Source organism: Balaenoptera physalus (assembly GCF_965194825.1).
Source record: "Balaenoptera physalus genome assembly, chromosome: X".
NCBI classification, from domain to species: Eukaryota; Metazoa; Chordata; class Mammalia; order Artiodactyla; family Balaenopteridae; genus Balaenoptera; species Balaenoptera physalus.
Window position 1 is genome coordinate 113,915,271 of NC_138903.1, and position 27,953 is coordinate 113,943,223.

At 39.6% G+C, this 27,953-nt stretch overlaps 1 protein-coding gene across 1 annotated transcript in view; it reads right to left on the bottom strand.

The window, feature by feature from the left end:
- Nucleotides 1–2,426: 2,426 nt before the first annotated feature.
- Nucleotides 2,427–27,953, bottom strand: part of LOC309652184 (fibrous sheath-interacting protein 2-like) — an 84,680-nt gene continuing 59,153 nt past the window's right edge. Inside the window, 14 exon segments of the mRNA XM_082445693.1 lie at nucleotides 2,427–6,038; nucleotides 6,042–7,206; nucleotides 7,208–7,952; nucleotides 7,955–8,402; nucleotides 8,406–8,845; nucleotides 8,848–9,278; nucleotides 9,572–9,657; nucleotides 9,659–10,713; nucleotides 18,916–20,614; nucleotides 20,618–21,440; nucleotides 21,442–21,970; nucleotides 21,973–22,086; nucleotides 23,528–23,684; nucleotides 23,688–23,850. Coding sequence (XP_082301819.1) covers nucleotides 4,368–6,038; nucleotides 6,042–7,206; nucleotides 7,208–7,952; nucleotides 7,955–8,402; nucleotides 8,406–8,845; nucleotides 8,848–9,278; nucleotides 9,572–9,657; nucleotides 9,659–10,713; nucleotides 18,916–20,614; nucleotides 20,618–21,440; nucleotides 21,442–21,970; nucleotides 21,973–22,086; nucleotides 23,528–23,684; nucleotides 23,688–23,850 — 9,526 coding nt within the window. The 3' untranslated portion in view covers nucleotides 2,427–4,367.

A 27,953-nucleotide genomic window follows, 5' to 3' on the forward strand; every position in this document is an offset into this window, starting at 1 on the left:
TAACATGTGATGCAGAAATCTTCACACTTTGCCTGAGGAACCTCCCTCAATCCCCTGTTTCTCCACTCTTTTTCAGCTTGTAGATCTTGAGTGATACCCTTGTTGGCTCTCTGTATTGCTTCTAGGGACACCATGGTCCATTCGTGCCATCTCCACGAGTCCCTTTGGGTAAAGCCCCCTTGGCTGCCCTTCAGACCGTGTGGTTCATTTTGGTATTTGTGGCCTCCTGGCTTCTGGTGGATAAGCACCTCTACCTGGGTGCCTTACTCTGGGGCTGCAGCTCTGTGATGGTCTCTTACTGCCATCCCTGGCCTGCAGAGGAGGCCACTTCTGAACCTAGTGATGCTGGTGCCCCTTTCACCAGTGTGTTCCTGATGGCCTCGGTGAATGGGATGTCTTCTGGGCCCCCCTGTGGAACACTACCCTCTGGTGAGGTTTTTGACTTCATGTAATCTCTCCACTCCAGCATACCTCCCCACCTCGGCCTTTTCATTCCTTCTTTGGTCCCTTGCCAGGACAGCTCAGGTGTTTCTACTTTGCTTAGTGGTGGCCAGCACTTTCTCCAGTCCTCTAAGAGCCACCTTAGTAGAGACTGCTCACCCCCAGCAGTCCTTGCCAGGGAGGGGGTTAAATCCTGTATACTGAGAAAGTGCTCCCAAGTCTGAATTCTTGCTTTTCTGGCCTTCTTGATACAGCACCCTTGAAAGGCAAACCCAGTGTTTCCTTGGTTCCTGTCAGTACCTGCCAGTTAATTCTTGCAGCTTTTTGGTGTATACTCTCTCCTTTATTAGGCCCGGTACTTCCCCAGCCAGGTAAAGCTGGAATTTAATCCTAGTTATCAGTTTGATAACCAGGAGAGAGGCTGGACACAGCTCCTTGGGGGACGGGGTGGGACCGATTGCCTGGTGGGGGGAGCAGCTGCTGTAGCATCTTCCAGCATGGGGTATGCTAGCTCTTATTTGGGAAGAGTGGTTCCCTCTGCAAACTGAGGGCCGGGTGGGGGTGTCTGCAGAGCCAACACTTTCAGGGATGTCTGGCCAGATGTTCCTACCCCGTGCTTCAGGGCCTCAGGGTTTAACAACCACATGAAGTCATGTGGCCCTGACTGCAGCAAAGCAGACCTGCCACATGTTAAATATTGAGTATTTAATCTCCCTGGAGTTCTGCAACTCTTATGGCCTCTTTGTTGCTCTGCTGTGTCCACTCCTCCACTGCAGGAACTAACGACCTTTTTGGAAGCTCCACAGAGGCCCTCTGGCTCTCACACTTAGCCTTTAGCTACTTACTAACTCTCATCCATTTCTCACTACCCTGCTGCAGGGCATCAGTACAACTTAACACTGTCCAGCCATTTCCACTGTTTCTGTAGGCCTTAATCCTACCCTATTTTCTTTTTTTTTTTGGTTTATTTTATTTTATTATTATTATTTTTTAACATCTTTATTGGAGTATAATTGCTTTACGATGGTGTGTTAGTTTCTGCTTTATAACAAAGTGAATCAGTTATATGTATACATATGTTCCCATATCTCTTCCCTCTTGCATCTCCCTCCCTCCCACCCTCCCTATCCCACCCCTCTAGGTGGTCACAAAGCACCGAGCCGATCTCTCTGTGCTATGCGGCTGCTTCCCACTAGCTATCTGTTTTACGTTTGGTAGTGTATATATGTCCATGCCACTCTCTTACTTTGTCCCAGCTTACCCTTCCCCCTCCCCATATCCTCAAGTCCATTGTCTAGTAGGTCTGCGTCTTTATTCCCGTCTTGCCCCTAGGTTCTTCATGACCATTTTTTTTTTTAGATTCCATATATATGGGTTAGTATACGGTATTTGTTTTTCTCTTTCTGACTTAACTTCACTCTGTATGACAGACTCTAGGTCCATCCTCCTCACTACAAATAACTCAATTTCGTTTCTTTTTATGGCTGAGTAATATTCCATTGTATATGTGTGCCACATCTTCTTCTTCTTTTGTTTTTTTTTAACATCTTTATTGAAGTATAATTGCCTTACAATGGTGTGTTAGCTTCTGCTTTATAACAAAGTGAATCAGTTATACATATACAATATGTTCCCATTTCTCTTCCCTCTTGCATCTCCCTCCCTCCCACCCTCCCCATCCCATCCCTCTAGGTGGTCACAAAGCACCGAGCTGATCTCCCTGTGCTATGCGGCTGCTTCCCACTAGTTATCTATTTTACGTTTGGTAGTGTATATATGTCCATGACACTCTCCTACCCTGTCACATCTTACCCTTCCCCTCCCCATATCTCTAGTTCCTTTAGGTGTAAGGTTAGATTGTTTACTTGAGGTTTTTCTTTTTTCTTGAGGTAGGCTTGTATAGCTATAAGCTTCCCTCTTAGAACTGCTTTTGCTGCATCCCATAGGTTTTGGATTGTCGTGTTTTCTTTGTCATTTGTCTCTAGGTATTTTTTGATTTCCCCTTTGATTTCTTCAGTGATCTCTTGGTTATTTAGTAACGTATTGTTTAGTCTCCATGTGTTTGTCTTTTTTACGTTTTTTTCCCTGTAATTCATTTCTAATCTCATAGCGTTGTGGTCAGAAAAGATGCTTGATATGACTTCAATTTTCTTAAATTTACTGAGGCTTGATTTGTGACCCAAGATGTGATCTATCCTGGAGAATGTTCCGTGCGCACTTGAGAAGAACGTGTAATCTGCTGTTTTTGGATGGAATGTCCTATATATATCAATTAAATCTATCTGGTCTATTGTGTCATTTAAAGCTTCTGTTTCCTTATTTATTTTCATTTTGGATGATCTGTCCATTGGTGTAAGTGAGGTGTTAAAGTCCCCCACTATTATTGTGTTACTGTCAATTTCCTCTTTTATAGCTGTTAGCAGTTGCCTTATGTATTGAGGTGCTCCTATGTTGGGTGCATATATATTTATAATTGTTATATCTTCTTCTTGGATTGATCCCTTGATCATTATATAGTGTCCTTCCTTGTCTCTTGTAACATTCTTTATTTTAATGTCTATTTTATCTGATATGAGTATTGCTACTCCAGCTTTCTTTTGATTTCCATTTGCATGGAATATCTTTTTCCATCCCCTCACTTTCAGTCTGTATGTGTCCCTAGGTCTAAAGTGGGTCTCTTGTAGACAGCATATATATGGGTCTTGTTTTTGTATCCATTCAGCCAGTCTATGTCTTTTGGTTGGGGCATTTAATCCATTCACGTTTAAGGTAATTATCGATATGTATGTTCCTGTGACCATTTTCTTAATTGTTTTGGGTTTGTTTTTGTAGGTCCTTTTCTTCTCTTGTGTTTCCCACTTAGAAAAGTTCCTTTAGCATTTGTTGTGGAGCTGGTTTGGTGGTGCTGAATTCTCTTAGCTTTTGCTTGTCTGTAAAGCTTTTGATTTCTCCATCAAATCTAAATGAGATCCTTGCCGGGTAGAGTAATCTTGGTTGTAGGTTCTTCCCTTTCATCACTTTAAGTATATCATGCCACTCCTTTCTGGCTTGCAGAGTTTCTGCTGAGAAATCAGCTGTTAACCTTATGGGAGTTCCCTTGTATGTTATTTGTCGTTTTTCCCTTGCTGCTTTCAATAATTTTTCTTTGTCTTTAATTTTTGCCACTTTGATTACTATGTGTCTCGGCGTGTTTCTCCTTGGGTTTATCCTGCCTGGGACTCTCTGCACTTCCTGGACCTGGGTGGCTATTTCCTTTCCCATGGTATGGAAGTTTTCAACTATAATCTCTTCAAATATTTTCTCGGGTCCTTTCTCTCTCTCTTCTCCTTCTGGGACCCCTATAATGCGAATGTTGTTGCGTTTAATGTTGTCCCAGAGGTCTCTTAGGCTGTCTTCATTTCTTTTCATTCTTTTTTCTTCAGTCTGTTCCGCAGCAGTGAATTCCACCATTCTGTCTTCCAGGTCACTTATCCGTTCTTCTGCCTCAGTTATTCTGCTATTGATTCCTTCTAGTGTAGTTTTCATTTCAGTTATTGTATTGGTCATCTCTGTTTGTTTGTTCTTTAATTCTTCTAGGTCTTTGTTAATCATTTCTTGCATCTTCTCAATCTTTGCCTCCATTCTTTTTCCGAGATCCTGGATCATCTTCACTCTCATTATTCTTAATTCTTTTTCTGGAAGGTTGCCTATCTCCACTTCATTTAGTTGTTTTTCTGGGGTTTTTTCTTGTTCCTTCATCTGGTACATAGCCCTCTGCCTTTTCATCTTGTCTGTCTTTCTGTAACTGTGGTTTTTGGTCCACAGGCTGCAGGATTGTAGTTTTTCTTGCTTCTGCTGTTTGCCCTCTGGTGGTTGAGGCTATCTAAGAGGCTTGATGGGAGGCTCTGGTGGTGGGTAGAGCTGACTGTTGCTGTGGCGGTCAGAGCTCAGTAAAACTTTAATCCACTTGACTGTTGATGGGTGGGGCTGGGTTCCCTCCCTGTTGGTTGTTTTGCCTGAGGCAACTCAACACTGGAGCCTACCTGGGCTGGTGGGGTTAATGGCAGACTCTGGGAGGGCCTTAAACCTTGATCTAACCCTTTTTGCTCTAGCTCAGGTTCCATTTTGACAGCATGCTCATGCGCCTTTTCAACAATTCGACCAACATCCAGATCGCCAAAGAGATTAGCATGTGAATCTTCTGGGCTAATTGTTTCTAATGGCCAATTGGAAACTTTCCTGATTATTAAAGAAGCCACCTCTTTAGGAAAGATGTGGTTTGTACCTTTCATGTCATGATAAAGTTCTTCATGTGTTCCAGATTGTTGTAGTACATGATTATAAACAGAATCGACCATCTGAGAAATAATTTCTATAGTTTCTGGATTTAAACATTTTTCTTCAGGATTAGCAGCTGCAATACTAATGTTTTTTCTGGAAATTTCAGTTGTCACGGATTTTGTCAATTGAGATGCAATTTTATTTAACTCAGGCTTTGATAAGTTTTTAACATCTTTGCTTGAGGCACTTGGCAACTTTACTAGTTTAGCCAAGAACAAGGCAAGTGTTTCCTCTAAAAACCTGTCATCTAATACAGCCTCTTTTTTGGATGAAGTTTTTTTCTTTGAATTAAGATCATCAATAATCTTAACCACCTTTTCCATAATTTTGACAGCTTCCAAAGCTAACCCTGAACTTGATGTTTCTTCCTCTACTTGAGGATGAAATTCTGAATTGGAAATTTCCTTCACCATTAAAAATCCTATTATATCAGAGAGGACATTGCTCTTACCCATTAAATCTTTATACACTGAAATATGGGAGCCAGAGTGCTTTAAAACAGTGTTATAAACAGAAGTAACTACTTTTTCAATAGTCGCACTGTCTGCTAAAGATACAGTGGATGATTCTTTGACCTGTGGTACTACTGTAATCTGACTTCTAGAGAGATATTCTTGGAATGAATTTAAGATTTTTGAGCTTATTTTTTGCATTTCAGCATTTAGAGAATTGTTTTGTTCCTTATCCGCTTTTGGAAACTTAAATAGAAGCTTTGACAAAAAATTTATAGCAATTTCTTCTGTTATGTTAAAAGGCAGTTTGTAAGCCTGTGATGGCTGAGGCTGGGGAATTTCAGTGGTTTGGATAACATCTTTAAGGATATTTTCAACAACACTGTCAACTTCTGTACACTGAAGTGGCGTTAGTTCTCCAGAAAAATAGTTCTGTAACTGATTTCTGGTCACTTCTTGTACAACTAAATTAACTATGCCTTCTGAAAGGATTTTGCAACCACTGCTGACACACTTCTGTATGCTCTCTTGAGATCCAAATTGTTGCAAAAGATTATTATAAATAGTCTGAACCACTAATTGAATAATTTCATCATCATTAGGATGTAAAGATTCTACATACTGTATAATCATATCTTCATCTTTGGAGATCTCTGTTATAACTATACTTGCTAATTTCATTTGAAGGAAATCCAATTCTGTGTACAAATTATCCTCAGATATTTCTGTTTTAGCGTTGGCTACTGCTGAGAAAATTTTTGATAGAAGAGAAGAAATTATCCTTTCTAAAAATTCATAAAGCAGCATTATGGTATATGGCGATGATTAACATTCTTTGCAAGCTGTTTGGGCCACCTTATGGACCTTTATCATAACCTCCTTAGATTCTAGAAGCAAACACACTGAATCTGGAGTCTCATCATAAAGTAGCAAGTTTAGCTGATGCTGAAAAATTTCTTCTATTACTGCATTAGCTAGCCTTCTTGCTAATTTTTCAACATTACTCTTTATGTCCTCGCAGATGGAGTCTTGAGATCTATATTCCTGCAAAATATTGCATATAGAGGGGTGAACAATCTTATTGACCAACATTTTATTGATTGATGGTATTTTAGCCATAAAAGGTGCCTGATCTGAAGAAGGTATTTTAGTTGCAGGTGCTGTGTTATGCATGGGTGGTATATTATCCATAATTATCTTTTTCTTGGGAGGTCTTTTTTCCACAGACAGTTCTTTTTGCCTGAGAGATACTTTATGAACTGATGAAATGTTATCTTCAGATGGTAGGAACCTACTTCCTTGATCTGGGTTTAATACTTTAATTTGAGCATCTGAAAACTCCTTTAACAGGGAATCAGTCAGTTTCATAGCCGTGTCATAGAGCTCAGCTTGATTTACACCTTTGCTTACATTTTGACATGCATCATCTGTATCCGATGAGGAAGAAAAAATCAATTTGTTAACTATTTCAGAGATAACATCTTCTAAAAAGTTAGCAGGGAAAATCCCGGGTTTATTTTCTGGTGGGTTCTGAGGATTGTCCCGTTTACTAGGTGTACTTTTAATCTCTTTATCTTTACTTTTCTCATTCTCTTCCTCTTTTGCAGGAACATTCTGTTTAGCTGAATTCATTGAAGCAGGTTGTGCAAAATCCTTGCCATCCGCTTGAGTTACATATGCTGCTTTATCACCTAGAGGATTTGGGGATTTTGAGTCATCCACTGGTCCTTGGAAAGAAGATATTTCTAAAACATTTCTGTAAATGATTCCAGTGACATTTTGGGCATGTTTAGAATGCAAGATCTGTTTGTCATCTGTAACTGCGTAAGCTGGGGAATCTCTTCTCTTCTTTTGGATCTCTCTATATCTCACCTTGAATTTCAGAGATGGTAATTCAAAAGGTCTATCCCCTTTTCCTAATGAAATTTCTTTTTTCTTGTCACTCTTCTTTTTATCATCTATTTTAAAATCTGGTTCCAGGACAACGTTGTTTTTTTGTATCATCGATAGCTGGTGAAAGATTTTGGTATACCTCATCACCTTGCCCTGTCTCATCTTTTCTAGCCAAACGGTCTTTCTTCTTGATTTCATTCTTTGTAAGTGCTGTACCCAAATCTGGCCCCTGAGTATCTTTACTTTTCACACTGGTTGTTGTTGAAGTGAGTTTTGATACCTTCTCATTATCTTTTCCAGTTGAACTTTCCTTTTTCTTTTCATCCTCTTTCTTTTTCTTTGGCACACCTCCAACTGACCCTGATGCTAGGGTAGTTACTTCGCTCTTCATAATGCTATGTATATTGGTACATACTGGCTTCTGGATGCTGCCTGTTTTCATTGGTGTCTTCTCCTTTTTGAAGTTCTCTTTTCCATTAAGTGCTCTTCCATCTATTTCCAAAGTGTCCATTTTGTCTTTCAGGTCTGAGGTTAGAGGAATAAGTGTAGATAATTGTTCTAGTGAAGAAACAGGGTTCTCCTTCAAGCTTCTGTTTATCTTTGTAAAGGTTTTATATGGTAGGTGTTGAACTCTTTGGATGATGCTATCCACATCTAGAAATGAAAAGAAGGTGGAAGACCAGCTTCCCGAAAAAAGTGGTTGAATCTGGAAAGCAGAGATTGCCTTCTTGGCCAAAACAGCAATCATCTCTATAACAATGTTACTTCTATCATGTTTCTGAACATTTTTAGATCCATATATGTCTATGACCTCATCATACACAGAATCAGATACTTTATCAACTTGTCTCTATCTATCAGTGGAAATGAAAACATTTTTTCAGCATTTGCTAGAACTTTAATTTCACTTTTCCTAAATTCCCCTATCAGGGCATTTGCAAATTTTATAGCTAGGCCCATGATATCTCTTTCTGATATCTCTTCGTCCTTAGGATTTTCAGCAATACTTGGTAGAGTATAAAATTTGCGAACAAGGTCAATTACAACATCTTCCAAACATGCAGCAGAGTATACAGAAACCTGTGGGAAGGACTGTATTTTTTCTTTCATGGGATTCAAGAGTTCAGTGACATGGTCATTTTGGGGTAAGTCACTGGGAAATGATTCTTCCTCACATAAATATGGGTGCAGATGGTGGTCCACAATTACCTTCATAATGAAACCAGCTATTCTCCCGAGGAATGAGCCTCCTCTTTTGCATGTATCTCTCTGTACTTCATCTTCAAACTTAATTTTTTAAATAATATTGTTACATATGGAGTCAACGAAGTTATCGATTGCCCCTAATTGCCAACTCTCCACATGCTCCTCTGCCTTGGCAAGTCTAATCTCATGTTCAGAAATTTCTGTTATGATATCATCAGTTAGTTTTGAAGCACTATTCACAAACTCATAATCTGGTGGCACCTCTTCCTCATTTGGTTCTGTTTCAGTCTCAGATGAAGGGAACATATGTGCTAGAAGCTTGTAAATCGTATCTTCTAAAAGGGAACGAGGCAATACAGTGATGCATGATGGCAAGTCATGGCTATTGTTGATGGTGTCAAGTACATTTCTGATGATGTTCTCCTCTTGGAGGGAGGAATAGGAAGAAGTTGCTAATTCTCCTGTAACTAATGACTCCACCTGATAATCATAAATTTCTCCTAACAGTAAATAATACATTTTTCCCCCAAATTGACAGCATCATTTTGTATAGCTCTATAAACATGAACCAGAGATCGATAATCATCTAATACTTTTTCATAAATAATGTTGACAGTTTTTTTAACCATTTCTTTATATCCTTCTGAAAAATACAGATTTTCATCCAAGTGATCTGCAACTAAAATTTGTGATGTGAACTCCAGCACAATTGATTTTACTAATCTTGTAACAATATCAGTAACATTGGCGTTTGCTTTACATGGGTTTTTGGCAGCCAGGACATTATGTGAGAATACATAAAGGATTTTGCATAAAAGCTCAGAAATTACTTCCTCCAAAAAGACGGCCGAATTCACAATGAAAGATAATTCTCTTTGTTTAGGATCTATTGCGCTCTGTTGATAAGTTTGATCCACTGTACCTGAAGGAAGAGTTTTATCTCCAGATAAGAATGACTCAAGAGGGCTTCCCTGGTGGCGCAGTGGTTGAGAATCCGCCTGCCAATGCAGGGGACACGGGTTCGAGCCCTGGTCTGGGAAGATCCCACATGCCGCCGAGCAACTAGGCCCGTGAGCCACAATTGCTCAGCCTGCGCGTCTGGAGCCTGTGCTCCGCAACGGGAGAGGCTGCGATAGTGAGGGGCCCGCGCACCACGATGAGGAGTGGTCCCCACTTGCCGCGACTGGAGGGAGCCCTCGCATGGAAACGAAGACCCAACACAGCCAAAAATAAAAAAAAAAAAAAAAAAAAAGAATGACTCAAGATGATGGTTAAATATTTCCCTTATTATATAACTCGCTATTTTTGTAACAGGTATATTACTTAATGCCTTTTTTATCTTTTCAAAGAGACTGGTATAGATTTGAATGAGAAATGTCATTATAAATGGCATCAACCATAGCCTGGATATCTTTTTCTGAAATCACATTTTGTTTTTCACTTCCATCTTTAATAATGCATATTGCATGTTTAGAAATTATTGACATGATTTCATCGATCAGTCTCACAACTGTGTCACTGAAGTGTGACTGCGAAAGGTATGGGTCTTCTGCACTGCAGTTCAATGGACATATCTGAGATAAAACCCGAGTGACTATTTTTTCCAAATGTGTATATGATAATATGGTGGTATATATTGTACAAGTCTGTCTTCGGAGTCTTGATTTACTGATCGCATAATGAACTCTCTTTATCAAAACATCAGCATTGAGTTTTGAATATGATTTAAAAGGCAGCTTTGCTATGAAATATGGAGGAATTCGGAAATCAAGAACTTCAGCCAGGATAATTTTAGTTACCCTCTCAGCCAGTGTCTTGGTGTCACTGAGAAGGTCTTTATTAGGTTCCAGTTCACATTCTTGTAAAACTTTGCTATATGCCGTGTCAATAATTTTTATCACTATGTCTCTATCTACTAGGGGCAAGCACAGTTGTTCCTTAGCATTTTCTAGGATGCTAACTTGAACTTTTGAGAATTCTTCCGTTATCAAATATATGAGTTTTTCAGCTGTTTCCAACAGTTCTTTTTCTGAATCTCTTAGTGATTTTGTTTCCACAATACCTAATACCCTGTGGAATATTTTGCTTAAAACCCCAGAGATCACATCTTCCAAAAAAGCTGAGGAGTAAACACTGGCAAAAAAACATTGCCTTCTTCTCATACTATCAAAGTATGCATATGATGAGGGAAATGACAACTTCCCATACACAAATGGATGAAGATGTTGTTGACAGACATTTTTAATGATAAAACCTGCTATTCTATCGATAAGAACATTGTCACTGCTTGTGTTATCGTGCTCAACTGCTTCTTGAGACCCAGAGTTTTGCAAGATATTTCTGAATGTGGAATCAACGAGACGCTGAGCAGCATCCTCTGAATAAACAGATTCGGTTTCATCTTCATCTTTTTTTTTTTTTCACACACACACACTGTATTTTATTTTTACAAGAGATAAATAGACTGACACCAAGCATTGTACATGGATGACCACAACAAAAGCAACAATGATTGCAATTACCAAACATGAAACACACTCATACTATGTCATAATATTGACATTCAGTCCAGTAATCCTGCACTGTAACAGCTCCTTTACTTTGCAGTGAAAATTGATTTGTATATTCTTTGCCTCTGAGTCATTGTGGGATTTTTTTTTTTTTAAATTCAGACAGAAAGTCACAAAAATTATACTCATTCTCATCAGTTCACTCAGTCCCATGTAATTAATTGTTGTTTTTTTTTTTCCATCTTGATCTTTTGTTAGCACTTTTATGAGTTCATCAGTTTTTCATCAGAGTTCTGAAAATGCTTATTCATTCAGTTCATCAGTACAGTCAGTTACCAGAAACCTGTAGTTGTCAGAGTCTTTTCCATGAATTTCTTGAAGATGAAACCCTTTTATAGGAACATATTTGCAAAATCATCAGAGTACACCCAGAACTGTCTGTAAATGACAAAAGACTTAAAAATGACCACGGTAAAAGATTTGATGAAAGTTCATAATAATGCAGTTGACAAGAAAATTAGTTATTTCTGAGATATACATTTTAAAGTAATAACTAGGATTATTACTTATAACATTATACCAGAACATATAAGATTTTTAGAAATTTCATGTAATGTCTGAAACATTTATATTAACATATTTCCATACATATTTCCATACAAATACAAGATTTTTAGAAATTTCATGTAATGTCTGAAACATTTATATTAACATATTTCCATACAAATAACCCAATGAAAGTTTAGTATTAGTTGTTTTGTTTGTTTTTTTATACTGCAGGTTCTTATTAGGCATCAATTTTATACACATCAGTGTATACATGTCAATCCCAATCGCCCAATTCAGCACACCACCATCCCCACCTCACCGCAGTTTTCCCCCCTTGGTGTCCATATGTCCATTTTCTACATCTGTGTCTCAACTTCTGCCCTGCAAACTGGCTCATCTGTACCATTTTTCTAGGTTCCACATACATGCATTAATATATGATATTTGTTTTTCTCTTTCTGACTTACTTCACTGTGTATGACAGTCTCTAGATCCATCCACGTCTCAACAAATGACTCAATTTCGTTCCTTTTTATGGCTGAGTAATATTCCATTGTATATATGTACCACATCTTCTTTATCCATTCGTCTGTTGAGGGGCATTTAGGTTGCTTCCATGACCTGGCTATTGTAAATAGTGCTGCAATGAACATTTGGGTGCATGTGTCTTTTTGAATTACGGTTTTCTCTGGGTATATGCCCAGTAGTGGGATTGCTGGGTCATATGGTAATTCTATTTTTAGTTTTTTAAGGAACCTCCATATTGTTCTCCATAGTGGCTGTATCAATTTACATTCCCACCAACAGTGCAAGAGGGTTCCCTTTTCTCCACACCCTCTCCAGCATTTGTTGTTTGTAGATTTTCTGATGATGCCCATTCTAACAGGAGTGAGGTGATACCTCATTGTAGTTTTGATTTGCATTTCTCTAATAATTAGTGATGTTGAGCATCTTTTCATGTGCTTCGTGGCCGTCTGTATGTCTTCTTTGGAGAAATGTCTATTTAGGTCTTCTGCCCATTTTTGGATTGGGGTGTTTGTTTCTTTGATATTGAGCTGCATGAGCTGTTTATATATTTTGGAGATTAATCCTTTGTCCGTTGATTCGTTCGCAAATATTTTCTCCCATTCTGAGGGTTGTCTTTTCGTATTGTTTATGGTTTCCTTTGCTGTGCAAAAGCTTTGAAGTTTCATTAGGTCCCACTTGTTTATTTTTGTTTTTATTTCCATTACTCTAGGAGGTGGATCAAAAAAGATCTTGCTGTGATTTATGTCAGTGTTCTTCCTATGTTTTCCTCTAAGAGTTTTATAGTGTCCAGTCTTATATTTAGGTCTCTAATCCATTTTGAGTTTATTTTTGTGTATGGTGTTAGGGAGTATTCTAATTTCATTCTTTTACATGTAGCTGTCCAGTTTTCCCAGCACCACTTATTGAAGAGACTGTCTTTTCTCCATTGTATATCTTTGCCTCCTTTGTCATAGATTAGTTGACCATAGGTGCGTGGGTTAATCTCTGGGCTTTCTATCTTGTTCCATTGATCTATGTTTCTGTTTTTGTGCCAGTACCATATTGTCTTGATTACTGTAGCTTTGTAGTATAGTCTGAAGTCAGGGAGTCTGATTCCTCCAGCTCCATTTTTTTGCCTCAAGACTGCTTTGGCTATTCGGGGTCTTTTGTGTCTCCATACAAATTTTAAGATGATTTGTTCTAGCTCCGTAAAAAATGCCATTGGTAATTTGATAGGGATTGCATTGAATCTGTAGATTGCTTTGGGTAGTATACTCATTTTCACAATGTTGATTCTTCCAATCCAAGAACATGGTATATCTCTCCATCTGTTGGTATCATCTTTAATTTCTTTCATCAGTGTCTTATAGTTTTCTGCATACAGGTCTTTTGTCTCCCTAGGTAGGTTTATTCCTAGGTATTTTATTCTTTTTGTTGCAATGGTAAATGGGAGTGTTTCCATAATTTCTCTTTCAGATTTTTCATCATTAGTGTATAGGAATGCAAGAGATTTCTGTGCATTAATTTTGTATCCTGCAACTTTACCATATTCATTTATTAGCTCTAGCAGTTTTCTGGTGGCAGTTTTAGGATTCTCTATGTATAGTATCATGTCATCCGCAAACAGTGACAGTTTTACTTCCTCTTTTCCAATTTGTATTCCTTTTATTTCTTTTTCTTCTCTGATTGCCGTGGCTAGGACTTCCAGAACTATGTTGAATAATAGTGGTGAGAGTGGACATCCTTGTCTCGTTCCTGATCTTAGAGGAAATGCTTTCAGATTTTCACCATTGAGAATGATGTTTGCTGTGGGTTTGTCATATATGGCCTTTATTATGTTGAGGTAGGTTCCCTCTATGCCCACTTTCTGGAGAGTTTTTATCAGGAATGGGTGTTGAATTTTGTCAAAAGCTTTTTCTGCATCTATTGAGATGATCATATGGTTTTTATTCTTCAATTTGTTAACATGGTGTATCACATTGATCGATTTGCGTATATTGAAGAATCCTTGCATCCCTGGGATAAATCCCACTTGATCGTGGTGTATGATCCTTTTAATGTGTTGTTGGATTCTGTTTGCTAGTATTTTGTTGAGGATTTTTGCATCTATATTCATCAGTGATATTGGTCTGTAATTTTCTTTTTTTGTAGTGTCTTTGTCTGGATTTGGTATCAGGGTGATGGTGGCCTCATAGAATGAGTTAGGGAGTGTTCCTTCCTCTGCAATTTTTTGGAAGAGTTTGAGAAGGATGGGTGTTAGCTCTTCTCTAAATGTTTGATAGAATTCACCTGTGAAGCCATCTGGTCCTGGACTTTTGTTTGTTGGAAGATTTTTAATCACAGTTTCAATTTCATTACTTGTGATTGGTCTGTTCATATTTTCTGTTTCTTCCTGATTCAGTCTTGGAAGGTTATACCTTTCTAAGAATTTGTCCATTTCTTCCAGGTTGTCCATTTTATTGGCATAAAGTTGCTTATAGTAGTCTCTTAGGATGTTTTGTATTTCTGCGGTGTCTGTTGTAACTTCTCCTTTTTCATTTCTGATTTTATTGATTTGAGTCCTCTCCCTCTTTTTCTTGATGAGTCTGGCTAATGGCTTATCAATTTTGTTTATCTTCTCAAAGAACCAACTTTTAGTTTTATTGATCTTTGCTATTGTTTTCTTTGTTTCTATTTCATTTATTTCTGCTCTGATCTTTATGATTTCTTTCCTTCTGCTAACTTTGGGTTTTGTTTGTTCTTCTTTCTCTAGTTTCTTTAGGTGTAAGGTTAGATTGTTTACTTGAGATTTTTCTTGTTTCTTGAGGTAGGCTTGTATAGCTATAAACTTCCCTCTTAGAACCGCTTTTGCTGCATCCCATAGGTTTTGGGTCGTCGTGTTTTCATTGTCATTTGTCTCTAGGTATTTTTTTATTTCCTCTTTGATTTCTTCAGTGATCTCTTGGTTATTTAGTAACGTATTGTTTAGCCTCCATGTGTTTGTCTTTTTTACGTTTTTTTCCCTGTAATTCATTTCTAATCTCATAGCGTTGTGGTCAGAAAAGATGCTTGGTATGATTTCAGTTTTCTTAAATTTACTGAGGCTTGATTTGTGACCCAAGATGTGATCTGTCCTGGAGAATGTTCCGTGCGCACTTGAGAAGAACGTGTAATCTGCTGTTTTTGGATGGAATGTCCTATATATATCAATTAAATCTATCTGGTCTATTGTGTCATTTAAAGCTTCTGTTTCCTTATTTATTTTCATTTTGGATGATCTGTCCATTGGTGTAAGTGAAGTGTTAAAGTCCCCCACTATTATTGTGTTACTGTCGATTTCCTCCTTTATAGCTGTTAGCAGTTGCCTTATGTATTGAGGTGCTCCTATGTTGGGTGCATATATATTTATAATTGTTATATCTTCTTCTTGGATTGATCCCTGGATCATTATGTAGTGTCCTTCCTTGTCTCTTGTAACATTCTTTATTTTAAAGTCTATTTTATCTGATATGAGTATAGCTACTCCAGCTTTCTTTTGATTTCCATTTGCATGGAATATCTTTTTCCATCCCCTCACTTTCAGTCTGTATGTGTCCCTAGGTCTAAAGTGGGTCTCTTGTAGACAGCATATATATGGGTCTTGTTTTTGTATCCATTCAGCCAGTCTATGTCTTTTGGTTGGGGCATTTAATCCATTCACGTTTAAGGTAATTATCGATATGTATGTTCCTATGACCATTTTCTTAATTGTTTTGGGTTTGTTTTTGTAGGTCCTTTTCTTCTCTTGTGTTTCCCACTTAGAGAAGTTCCTTTAGCATTTGTTGTGGAGCTGGTTTGGTGGTGCTGAATTCTCTTAGCTTTTGCTTGTCTGTAAAGCTTTTGATTTCTCCATCAAATCTAAATGAGATCCTTGCCGGGTAGAGTAATCTTGGTTGTAGGTTCTTCCCTTTCATCACTTTAAGTATATCATGCCACTCCCTTCTGGCTTGCAGAGTTTCTGCTGAGAAATCAGCTGTTAACCTTATGGGAGTTCCCTTGTATGTTATTTGTCATTTTTCCCTTGCTGCTTTCAATAATTTTTCTTTGTCTTTAATTTTTGCCACTTTGATTACTATGTGTCTCGGCGTGTTTCTCCTTGGGTTTCTTCTGTATGGGACTCTCTGCGCTTCCTGGACTTGGGTGGCTATTTCCTTTCCCATATTAGGGAAGTTTTCGACTATAATCTCTTCAAATATTTTCTCTGGTCCTTTCTCTCTCTCTTCTCCTTCTGGGACCCCTATAATGCGAATGTTGTTGCGTTTAATGTTGTCCCAGAGGTCTCTTAGGCTGTCTTCATTTCTTTTCATTCTTTTTTCTTTAGTCTGTTCCGCAGCAGTGAATTCCACCATTCTGTCTTCCAGGTCACTTATCCGTTCTTCTGCCTCAGTTATTCTGCTATTGATTCCTTCTAGTGTAGTTTTCATTTCAGTTATTGTATTGGTCATCTCTGTTTGTTTGTTCTTTAATTCTTCTAGGTCTTTGTTAATCATTTCTTGCATCTTCTCAATCTTTGCCTCCATTCTTATTCCGAGGTCCTGGATCATCTTCACTATCATTATTCTGAATTCTTTCTCTGGAAGATTGCCTATCTCCACTTCATTTAGTTGTTTTTCTGGGGTTTTTTCTTGTTCCTTCATCTGGTACATAGCCCTCTGCCTTTTCATCTTCTCTATCTTTCTGTAACTGTGGTTTTTGGTCCACAGGCTGCAGGATTGTAGTTTTTCTTGCTTCTGTTGTCTGCCCTCTGGTGGTTGAGGCTATCTAAGAGGCTTGATGGGAGGCTCTGGTGGTGGGTAGAGCTGACTGTTGCTGTGGCGGTCAGAGCTCAGTAAAACCTTAATCCACTTGACTGTTGATGGGTGGGGCTGGGTTCCCTCCCTGTTGGTTGTTTTGCCTGAGGCAATCCGACACTGGAGCCTACCCGTGCTCTTTGGTGGGGTTAATGGCAGACTCTGGGAGGGCTCACGCCAAGGAGAACTTCCCAGAACCTCGGCTGCCAGTGTCCTTATCCCCACGGTGAAACAGAGCCACCACTCGTCTCTGCAGGAGACCCCCCAATACCAGCAGGTAGGTCTGGTTCAGTCTCCCCCAGGGTCACTGCTCCTTCCCCTGGCTCCCGATGCACACATTACTTTGTGTGTGCCCTCCAAGAGTGGGGTCTCTGTTTCCCCCAGTCCTGTCAAAGTCCTGCAATCAATTCCCACTAGGCTTCAAGGTCTGATTCTCTAGGAATTCCTCCTCCCATAGCCGGACCCCCAGGTTGGGAAGCCTGACGTGGGGCTCAGAACCTTCACTCCAGTGGGTGGACTTCTGTGGTATAAGTGTTCGCCAGTCTGTGAGTCACCCACCCAGCAGTTATGGGATTTGATTTTACTCTGATTGCGCCCCTCCTACCGTCTCAGTGTGGCTTCTCCTCTGTCCTTGGACGTGGGGTATCCTCCTTGGTGAAGTCCAGGGTCTTCCTGTCAATGATTGTCCAGCAGCCAGTTTTTTTTTTTTTTTTTTTTTAACATCTTTATTGAAGTATAATTGCCTTACAATGGTGTGTTAGCTTCTGCTTTATAACAAAGTGAATCAGTTATACATATACAATATGTTCCCATTTCTCTTCCCTCTTGCATCTCCCTCCCTCCCACCCTCCCCATCCCATCCCTCTAGATGGTCACAAAGCACCGAGCTGATCTCCCTGTGCTATGCGGCTGCTTCCCACTAGTTATCTATTTTACATTTGGTAGTGTATATATGTCCATGACACTCTCTTACCCTGTCACATCTCACCCCACCCCCTCCCCATATCCTCAAGTCCATTCTCTAGTAGGTCTGTGTCTTTATTCCCGTCTTGCCACTAGGTTCTTCATGGCCTTTTTTTTTTTTTTTTTTTTTTTTCCCCTTAGATTCCGTATATATGTGTTAGCATACTGTATTTGTTTTTCTCTTTCTGACTTACTTCACTCTGTATGACAGACTCTAACTCCATCCACCTCATTACAAATACCTCCATTTCATTTCTTTTTATGGCTGAGTAATATTCCATTGTATATATGTGCCACATCTTCTTTATCCATTCATCTGTTGATGGACATTTAGATTGCTTCCATGTCCTGGCTATTGTAAATAGAGCTGCAATGAACATTTTGGTACATGACTCTTTTTGACCTATGGTTTTCTCAGGGTATATGCCCAGTAGTGGGATTGCTGGGTCGTATGGTAGTTCTATTTGTAGTTTTTTAAGGAACCTCCATACTGTTCTCCATAGTGGCTGTATCAATTTACATTCCCACCAACAGTGCAAGAGTGTTCCCTTTCCTCCACACCCTCTCCAGCATTTATTGTTTCTAGATTTTTTGATGATGGCCATTCTGACCGGTGTGAGATGATATCTCATTGTAGTTTTGATTTGCATTTCTCTAATGATTAATGATGTTGAGCATTCTTTCATGTGTCTGTAGGCCATCTGTATATCTTCTTTGGAGAAATGTCTGTTTAGGTCTTCGGCCCATTTTTGGATTGGGTTGTTCGTTTTTTTGTTATTGAGCTGCATGAGCTGCTTGTAAATCTTGGAGATTAATCCTTTGTCAGTTGCTTCATTTGCAAATATTTTCTCCCATTCTGATGGTTGTCTTTTGGTCTTGTTTATGGTTTCCTTTGCTGTGCAAAAGCTTTTAAGTTTCATTAGGTCCCATTTGTTTATTTGTGTTCTTATTTCCATTTCTCTGGGAGCTGGGTCAAAAAGAATCTTGCTGTGATGTATGTCATAGAGTGTTCTGCCTATGTTTTCCTCTAAGAGTTTGATAGTGTCTGCCCTTACACTTAGGTCTTTAATCCATTTTGAGTTTATTTTTGTGCATGGTGTCAGGGAGTGTTCTATTTTCATACTTTTACATGTACCTGTCCAATTTTCCCAGCACCACTTATTGAAGAGGCTGTCTTTTCTCCACCAGCAGCCAGTTTTGATTCTGGTGCTCTCGCAAGAGGGAGTGAGAGCACGTCCTTCTACTCCGCCATCTTGGTTAATTCATCTTCATCTTTTGAAAATCGAATTTCACGTTGGGAAATTTTCATCCTAATATCACTGATTAACTTTGAAGAGATTTCACTGCGATTAATTCCTGATCTATCTTTTGGAGTTTCACTGTATAGAACCATGTTAGGTGAAGAAGGAAAGATTCTAGATAATAATACTCTGATTATGTCTTCTAAAAATGTGTATGGCAGCAAGATGTTATATGGAGATAAATGCTGGCTTGGCTGGGTAGGTTCAGTGATGCCACAAAAGATGTTCTGAATAATGTTTTCTGCTGTTAAAGTAGCATAGGAAGAAGCCGACAAATCCCCAGAAAACAGTGGGTGAAAAAGATAATCAGAAATGGCTGCTATGATTAAATTGGTAATGTTTTCCACAAAAATATCACTGTCTTTGAGTTCTTTATTATCAACCTCAGGGGCCAGCCCATGCTGTTTGAGAACATTTTCATAAACTGAATTGACAAGTTCATCCACAGTGTCTGTATCTACAGTGGGGAATGGCTGCTCTTGGTCATCATGAAGAATGCATATTTTAGGTTTGTTAAAATGGTTGTTTATTGAGTTTACTATTTTTTGGGTCACTTTATCCAAATCACACTCAGTGTTATATTTTGGATCGAAGAGCTTTGAAAATAGTCTGGCAACAATTTCTTCTACAAATGCATTAGGATAAAAGTCCATACCTAGTGATGATGGCTTCTGGGGTCTGTGTGACCCTGTGACTTCACTGAGAACCTCTTTAACCATATTTGATATTTCATCCAGTGGAGTCGTTGAATGAGGTAAGCCCTCTTCACACAAAAAGGGTTGAAGATGATTTTCAATAATGTCTTGAATAATAAGACGGGCCATTCGGTCAACCATTATTGGGCTTTGGCTTTCTATACTTTTCTGTATTGCCGCAAGCAAGCCAGACATCTGCAAAATATTATTATAAACAGACTCCACCATATTTTGAAGGTTTTTTTCTGTATATAGATACTGACAATCATATTTATTGAGCCAAATCTTATGCTTTGAAATGGCTAACAAAACCTTATTTATTATATAGGTGGCCATCTCATTAAAATCCGAAGTCATTAAGTATTTCTTTCCCAAGCATGAAGCCTCGCTGGGTGGAGGAATGAGCTGAGATAATAGTCTTCTGATGACATCTTCTAAAAATGCGTGTGTTAGGATGGTAGTATAGCCTGTTGAATGTTGACCTTGGTAATTAAGTTCACTCAGGTTGTTTTGAAGTTTCTGTAGTATATTTTCAGCTTTGAGAGGGTAATATGAATTAGGCATGAGCTTTCCAACAGAGCACAATGGGAGTTGGTAGTCTATACTCTCTTTAAATATGCCATTAGTTATCTGTTCTGCTATTGACGTGGCAGCATGTGCCAGATGATTGCCACAGGTAACTTGAAATGCATAGTGCCACAATACATCATTATAAACAGAGTCAACAATCTTACTAACAGTTTCTTTATAGATTGGTGGAAAACATATCCTTTCTTCAACAGTGACTTGAGCATTATTAAACTCATTCACCACAGAGTTGACATCTAATATATTCATCTCGTTGAGCTGGGCTTCAGTGATATTTACATTTTTGCCCTGCACTGCGGTGGTGAGATTAAGAAAAATGTCTGCAATTATTTCCTCCAGAAATGTGGCAGAGTACACTCCTGTGTTCATGCCTCCTGGGTATCACATGTTAAGAAAGGCTGTTGCATTCAATTCCTTTTTACCTGGTCTTCGAAGAGGAGGTAGAGAAGGGAATTTTCCTGAAAATTGCTTACAAAATGGGGTTTGCATTTTGGAATGAACCACCCTACGATTATTCAGTGGTCCTGTCAGAGGCTTGCTGTCATAACTCATGAATCTCACAGAGTCTTTACCCTGTCTTGATTCTTTTAATTCTGGCCTTTTTGCTTTTGGGAAACTAGGAGGTCTCTCTCTTGTCCTATATGCTAAATGCTTGTTTGTAAGTGGTAGACTTCTGGGAGGTTGCTGTATACTGCATGACAATTTTTCCATTAAGGATTTTACCAAGCTATGGGAAATAATACTAAGCATAGATTCTTGATCTATTTCTGCCAGATTTTCCAAAAGGTCTGATATGTCATATCCTTCAACTGGTAAGCCATAGTCCATTGTTCCCCTGCAATAATCCTCTACATTTTGAAGTATGTTGAACAGTTGACATTCTGTTGATATTTCATCAGAAAGAGGACCATCTGTAAGGAAGTTGTTGGTTGTGCATTCTTCCAAGAGTATTCTAATAAGTTTCTCACACACAACATTCAGAAGAAAAGCTGATTTGGGGGAGAGCCCTAGGTTATTTCTAGGAATTCTATGACTTGAAGATAGGAACATTTCTCTTGCTATTTTACCAGAATCTGTATCCCAATTTGGGCATTCATCTGGCAAAAACAAATTGAAAACAATATTGAAAATTTTGTTGACTACTTCTTTGAATTCATGAGTTCTTAGGCTGCCAACCAGGATGTCTAACTTACATGCTAGAGAATTTATTTTTCTGTGCTACTTGATTAATTTGGTGAGTAGGAGCTGATTTCCTACCTCTGGCACCTATCTGTCTTTTCATAGTTTTGGTTTTGTTGCAAATGGGCAAACTATGGCTTTTAGGTGTGAACGGTGATTTGTTTCTTCCTTTGCTGTCAAGGTGACGATTTATTCCTATTTCTTTGGACAGAACATGGGTTACTCCTATTAAGAGATCCTGAAAGAGATCGCTGAAGTCAGCCACAGCTGGTTTTGGGCAATAAATATATTTTGCTTTTACAGAAACCACTTGTGTAATGTCTGCCTTTAAAATGTCACTATTTAAAAGGCTTCGAATAATGATTTCAGAAATGGTTAAAGCAAGTCCTCTGATAGAAATTGACCGACTCTCAAACACTTGGGAGTGAACTAAAATAATCTTGCTAAAAGTTGCATCTTGGTTTTCCAGTGACTTCTGTATTGTTCCACCATCTTCGGTGCAATCAGAAATGCTTGAAATTATATAGGAAATAACCAATTCAGTGAGATGTTCACAAAGTTAAGTGAAGAATCACTGTTTATGCTTCTTAGAGGCTGTTTTGATTCGTATTTTTTGCTTAACAGCATGGAAATAATAGACGCTTTTTCATCAAGAGGACATTGAAACAGAAAACATTGGTATTTTTAACATGCATTAAGGAAAAATGTTGACCATTCAAAATACTGGCAATATTTTACATATGAATTTCACTTTGGGTGTACCTCACTCAAGAAATAGGAAAATCTAGTCAAGAAAGGAACTGGGTTTTCTTCAAATCTCTATTTGCTACCTGTGGAATCTTTACTTCTGCTAGGAAGCCCATTTAGAGTTTCGTTTTTTTTTTTTCCTTTATTTATTTATTTTTGGGTGTGTTGGGTCTTCGTTTCTGTGCGAGGGCTTTCTCTAGTTGCGGCGAGCGGGGGCCACTCTTCATCGCGGTGCGCGGGCCTTTCACTATCGCAGCCTCTGTTGTTGCAGAGCACAGGCTCCAGACGCGCAGGCTCAGTGGTTGTGGCTCACGGGCCTAGTTGCTCCACGGCATGTGGGATCTTCCCAGACCAGGGCTCGAACCCGTGTCCCCTGGATTGGCAGGCAGATTCTCAACCACTGCGCCACCAGGGAAGCCCCGGGAAGCCCATTTAGAATTCAAATCTCTAACTGCTGGTTTCTTCCTTGGATAGCTATGTTGCTTTAAGAAGCTGAAATCCTGGGGCAGAGAAATGATTTCTAGCTTTTAGTGTTACAAGGCCCTAGAGTGATTCCAGTGATATCTAGAGATCTTATATAATTCTTGAAAACATTTTTGGCTATTCAGCTAATTATCCCATTTGGGACTAAATAGTATATAATAAATAGAACAGAATAAAACTGCTGATGTTTGACATATAAAAATGGCTATTTCATATGGTTCAACCCAATATATGCATGTAAGCATTCATAGAAAGGGAGTGCAGATATCATACTTGTAAGCATGGGTTTAGAGTATTATACCTAAAAAGGATTTAGGTCAGAAAACTGGAACATGAACAGAACAAGAAGTTTAATGCCACTGTTCTTATAAACTATCATCAATAATTGTAAAGACTTTAACTGTATACCTCAAAAAGAAGTTGGATCATTACAGTCAATTAACTATGCATGAGGTCTGACTATAATGTAAGAAGTCTTTTATTAAAGAACTTTAAAAAAAACCCTCTTGGAACTTCTGTTTGGGAATTGCCTTTAGAGCAGTTGTATGTCCCAAGCAAAACATCATTTCATAGCCATACCTCATGCCCAACCAAAATATCCCACCTTAAATTATGCCCATTTAATCTCATCTGTAGATAGGGAAAACTGAAGAACACTCTTCCATATAAAAATTATGTAAATGGGTAACATTTTTTCTTTTAGCATACTGACCATTTGAAAAACACACAAGTAAATAAACAGCCACCCCAAATCTAAGGCTATTTTCAGAGAAGCAGTGAATGTAGCTTCTTGCATGTGAGGGTTAAAAATAAAACTCTTAAAATTATCAATGACTTTTTTTCCCTAAAATGATGACAACTCTTTATAAGTCAGTCCTCACTCACCTCTGGTTTCAAAGTTCTTGAAATGTGTGACCACAGATATAGTAACATATCTTGCTACTAGATGGATTTCATGTGGTCCCAGTTCCTGATCTGCAAAAGCAATGACCTCAGCCTCTTCGAGAGTTGCTATTTTCTCTAACTTTGGGTACTTATTTTTTCACTTTTCCAGTAAAGTGGAATCTTCTCCACTTGCCACAAAGCTTTTGTTTTCTTCTTCAATTTCATAGCTGTTTCTTTTCCCCCATATTTTAAGCAAGCTTTTCTCATCCTTTTGTTCTTCACACATTACAGAGAAAGGCCTTTCCTTTGATACAAAAAAATGGCTTCATAGGGAGGAGAGAAGATGGCGGAAGAGTAAGACGCGGAGATCACCTTCCTTCCCACAGATACAGTAGAAATACATCTACACGTGGAACTGCTCCTACAGAACACCCACTGAACGCTGGCAGAAAACGTCAGACCTCCCAAAAGGCAAGAAACTCCCCCCGTACTTGGGTAGGGCAAAAGAAAAAAGAAATAACAGAGACAAAAGAATAGGGACGGCACCTGCACCAGTGGGAGGGAGCCGTGAAGGAGGAAAGGTTTCCACACACTAGGAAGCCCCTTCGCGGGCAGAGACTGCGGGTGGCAGAGGGGGGAAGCTTCGGAGCCGCGGAGGAGAGCGCAGCCACAGGGGTGCGGAGGGCAAAGCGGAGAGATTCCCGCACGGAGGATCAGTGCCGACCAGCACTCACCAGCCCGAGAGGCTTGTGTGCTCACCCGCTGGGGTGGGCGGGGCTGGGAGCTGAGGCTCGGGCTTTGGTCGGATCGCAGGGAGAGGACTGGGGTTGGCGGCGTGAACACAGCCTGAAGGGGTTAGCGCACCACAGCTGGCTGGGAGGGAGACCGGGAAAAAGTCTGCAGCTGCCGAAGAGGCAAGAGACTTTTTCTTGCCTCTTTGTTTCACGGCGCGCAAGGAGAGGGGATTCAGAGCGCCGCCTAAACGAACTCCAGAGACTGGCGCGAGCCGCGGCTATCAGCGCGGACCCCAGAGACGGGCGTGAGACGCTGGGGCTGCTGCTGCCGCCTCCAAAAATCCCGTGTGCGAGCACAGGTCACTCTCCACACCGCCCCTCCTGGGAGCCTGTGCAGCCCGCCACTGCCAGGGTCCCGTGATCCAGGGACAACTTCCCCGGGAGAACGCACTGCGCGCCTCAGGCTGGTGCAACGTCACGCCGGCCTCTGACGCCGCAGGCTCGCCCCGCCTCCTCTGTACCCCTCCCTCCCCGCGGCCTGGGTGAGCCAGAGCCCCCGAAGCAGCTGCTCCTTTAACCCCGTCCTGTCTGGGCGGGGAACAGACACCCTCAGGCGACCTACATGCAGAGGCGGGTCCAAATCCAAAGCTGAACCCCGGGAGCTGTGCGAACAGAGAAGAGAAGGGGAAATCTCTCCCAGCAGCCTCAGAAGCAGCGGATTAAAACTCCACAAACAACTTGATGTGATGCATCTGTTGAATACCTGAATAGACTTCACTATATTATAGCCTCTTTCTTTCTTTCTTTCTTTCTATTTTTTCTCCCTTTTACTCTGAGCCGTGTGGACGAAAGGCTCTTGGTGCTCCAGCCAGGCATCAGGGCCGTGCCTCTGAGGTGGGAGAGCCAACTTCAGGACACTGGTCCACAAGAGACCTCCCAGCTCCACGTAATACCAAACGGCAAAAATCTCTCAGAGATCTCCATCTCAACATCAAGACCCAGCATCACTCAATGACCAGCAAGCTACAGTGCTGAACACCCTATGCCAAACAACTAGCAAGACAGGAACACAGCCCCATTCATTAGCAGAGAGGCTGCCTAAAATCATAATAAGGCCACAGACACCCCAAAATACACCACCAGACGTGGACATGCCCACCAGAAAGACAAGATCCAGCCTCATCCACCAGAACTCAGGCACTAGTTCCCTCCACCAGGAAGCCTACACAACCCACTGAACCAACCTCAGCCACTGGGGACAGATACCAAAAACAACGGGAACTACGAACCTGCAGCCTCTGAAAAGGAGACCCCAAACACAGTAAGATAAGCAAAATGAGACGACAGAAAAACACACAGCAGATGAAGGAGCAGGGTCAAAACACACCAGACTTAACAAATGAAGAGGAAATAGGTAGTCTACCTGAAAAAGAATTCAGAATAATGATAGTAAGGATGATCCAAAATCTTGGAAATAGAATAGACAAAATGCAAGAAACATTTAACAAGGACGTAGAAGAACTAAAGAGGAACCAAGCAACGATGAAAAACACAATAAATGAAATTAAAAATACTCTAGATGGGATCAATAGCAGAATAACTGAGGCAGAAGAAAGGATAAGTGACCTGGAAGATAAAATAGTGGAAATAACTACTGCAGAGCAGGATAAAGAAAAAAGAATGAAAAGAACTGAGGACAGTCTCAGAGACCTCTGGGACAACATTAAACGCACCAACATTCGAATTATAGGGGTCCCAGAAGAAGAAGAGAAAAAGAAAGGGACTGAGAAAATATTTGAAGAGATTATGATTGAAAACTTCCCTAATATGGGAAAGGAAATAGTTAATCAAGTCCGGGAAGCACAGAGAGTCCCATACAGGATAAACCCAAGGAGAAACACGCCAAGACACATATTAATGAAACTGTCAAAAATTAAATATAAGGAAAACATATTAAAAGCAGCAAGGGAAAAACAACAAATAACACACAAGGGAATCCCCATAAGGTTAACATCTGATCTTTCAGCAGAAACTCTGCAAGCCAGAAGGGAGTGGCAGGATATACTTAAAGTGATGAAGGAGAAGAACCTACAACCAAGATTACTCTACCCAGCAAGGATTTCATTCAGATGTGATGGAGAAATTAAAACCTTTACAGACAAGCAAAAGCTGAGAGAGTTCAGCACCACCAAACCAGCTTTACAACAAATGCTAAAGGAACTTCTCTAGGCAAGAAACACAGGAGAAGGAAAACACCTACAATAACAAACCCAAAACATTTAAGAAAATGGGAATAGGAACATACATATCGATAATTACCTTGAATGTAAATGGATTAAATGCTCCCCCCAAAAGACACAGGCTGGCTGAATGGATACAAAAACAAGACCCATATATATGCTGTCTACAAGAGACCCACTTCAGACCTAGAGACACATACAGACTGAAAGTGAGGGGATGGAAAAAGATATTCCATGCAAATGGAAATCAAAAGAAAGCTGGAGTAGCAATTCTCATATCAGACAAAATAGACTTTAAAATAAAGACTATTACAAGAGACAAAGAAGGGCACTATATAATGATCAAGGGATCGATCCAAGAGGAAGGTATAACAATTGTAAATATTTATGCACCCAACATAGGAGCACCTCAATACATAAGGCAAATACTAACAGCCATAAAAGGGGAAATCGACAGCAACACAATCATAGTAGGGGACTTTAACACCCCACTTTCACCAATGGACAGATCATCCAAAATGAAAATAAATAAGGAAACACAAGTTTTAAATGATACATTAAACAAGATGGACTTAATTTGATATTTATAGGACATTCCACCCAAAAACAACAGAATACACTTTCTTCTCAAGTGCTCATGGAACATTCTCCAGGATAGATCATATCTTGCGTCACAAATCAAGCCTTGGTAAATTTAAGAACATTGAAATCGTATCAAGTATCTTTTCCGACCACAACGCTATGAGACTAGATATCAATTACAGGAAAAGATCTGTAAAAAATACAAACACATGGAGGCTACACAATACACTACTTAATAACGAAGTGATCACTGAAGAAATCAAAGGGGAAATCAAAAAATACCTAGAAACAAATGACAATGGAGATACGACGACCCAAAACCTATGGGACGCAGCAAAAGCAGTGCTAAGAGGGAAGTTTATAGCAATACAAGCCTACCTCAAGAAACAGGAAACATCTCGAATAAACAACCTAACCTTGCACCTAAAGCAATTAGAGAAAGAAGAACAAAAAAACCCCAAAGCCAGCAGAAGGAAAGAAATCATAAAGATTAGGTCAGAAATAAATGAAAAAGAAATGAAGGAAACAATAGGAAAAATCGATGAAATTAAAAGCTGGTTCTTTGAGAAGATAAACAAAATTGATAAACCATTAGCCAGACTCATCAAGAGAAAAAGGGAGAAGACTCAAATCAATAGAATTAGAAATGAAAAAGGAGAAGTAACCACTGACACTGCAGAAATACAAAAGATCATGAGAGATTACTACAAGCAACTCTATGCCAATAAAATGGACAACCTGGAAGAAATGGACAGATTCTTAGAAATGCACAAACTGCCGAGACTGAACCAGGAAGAAATACAAAATATAAACAGACCAATCAGAAGCACTGAAATTGAAAATGTGATTAAAAACCTTCCAACAAACAAA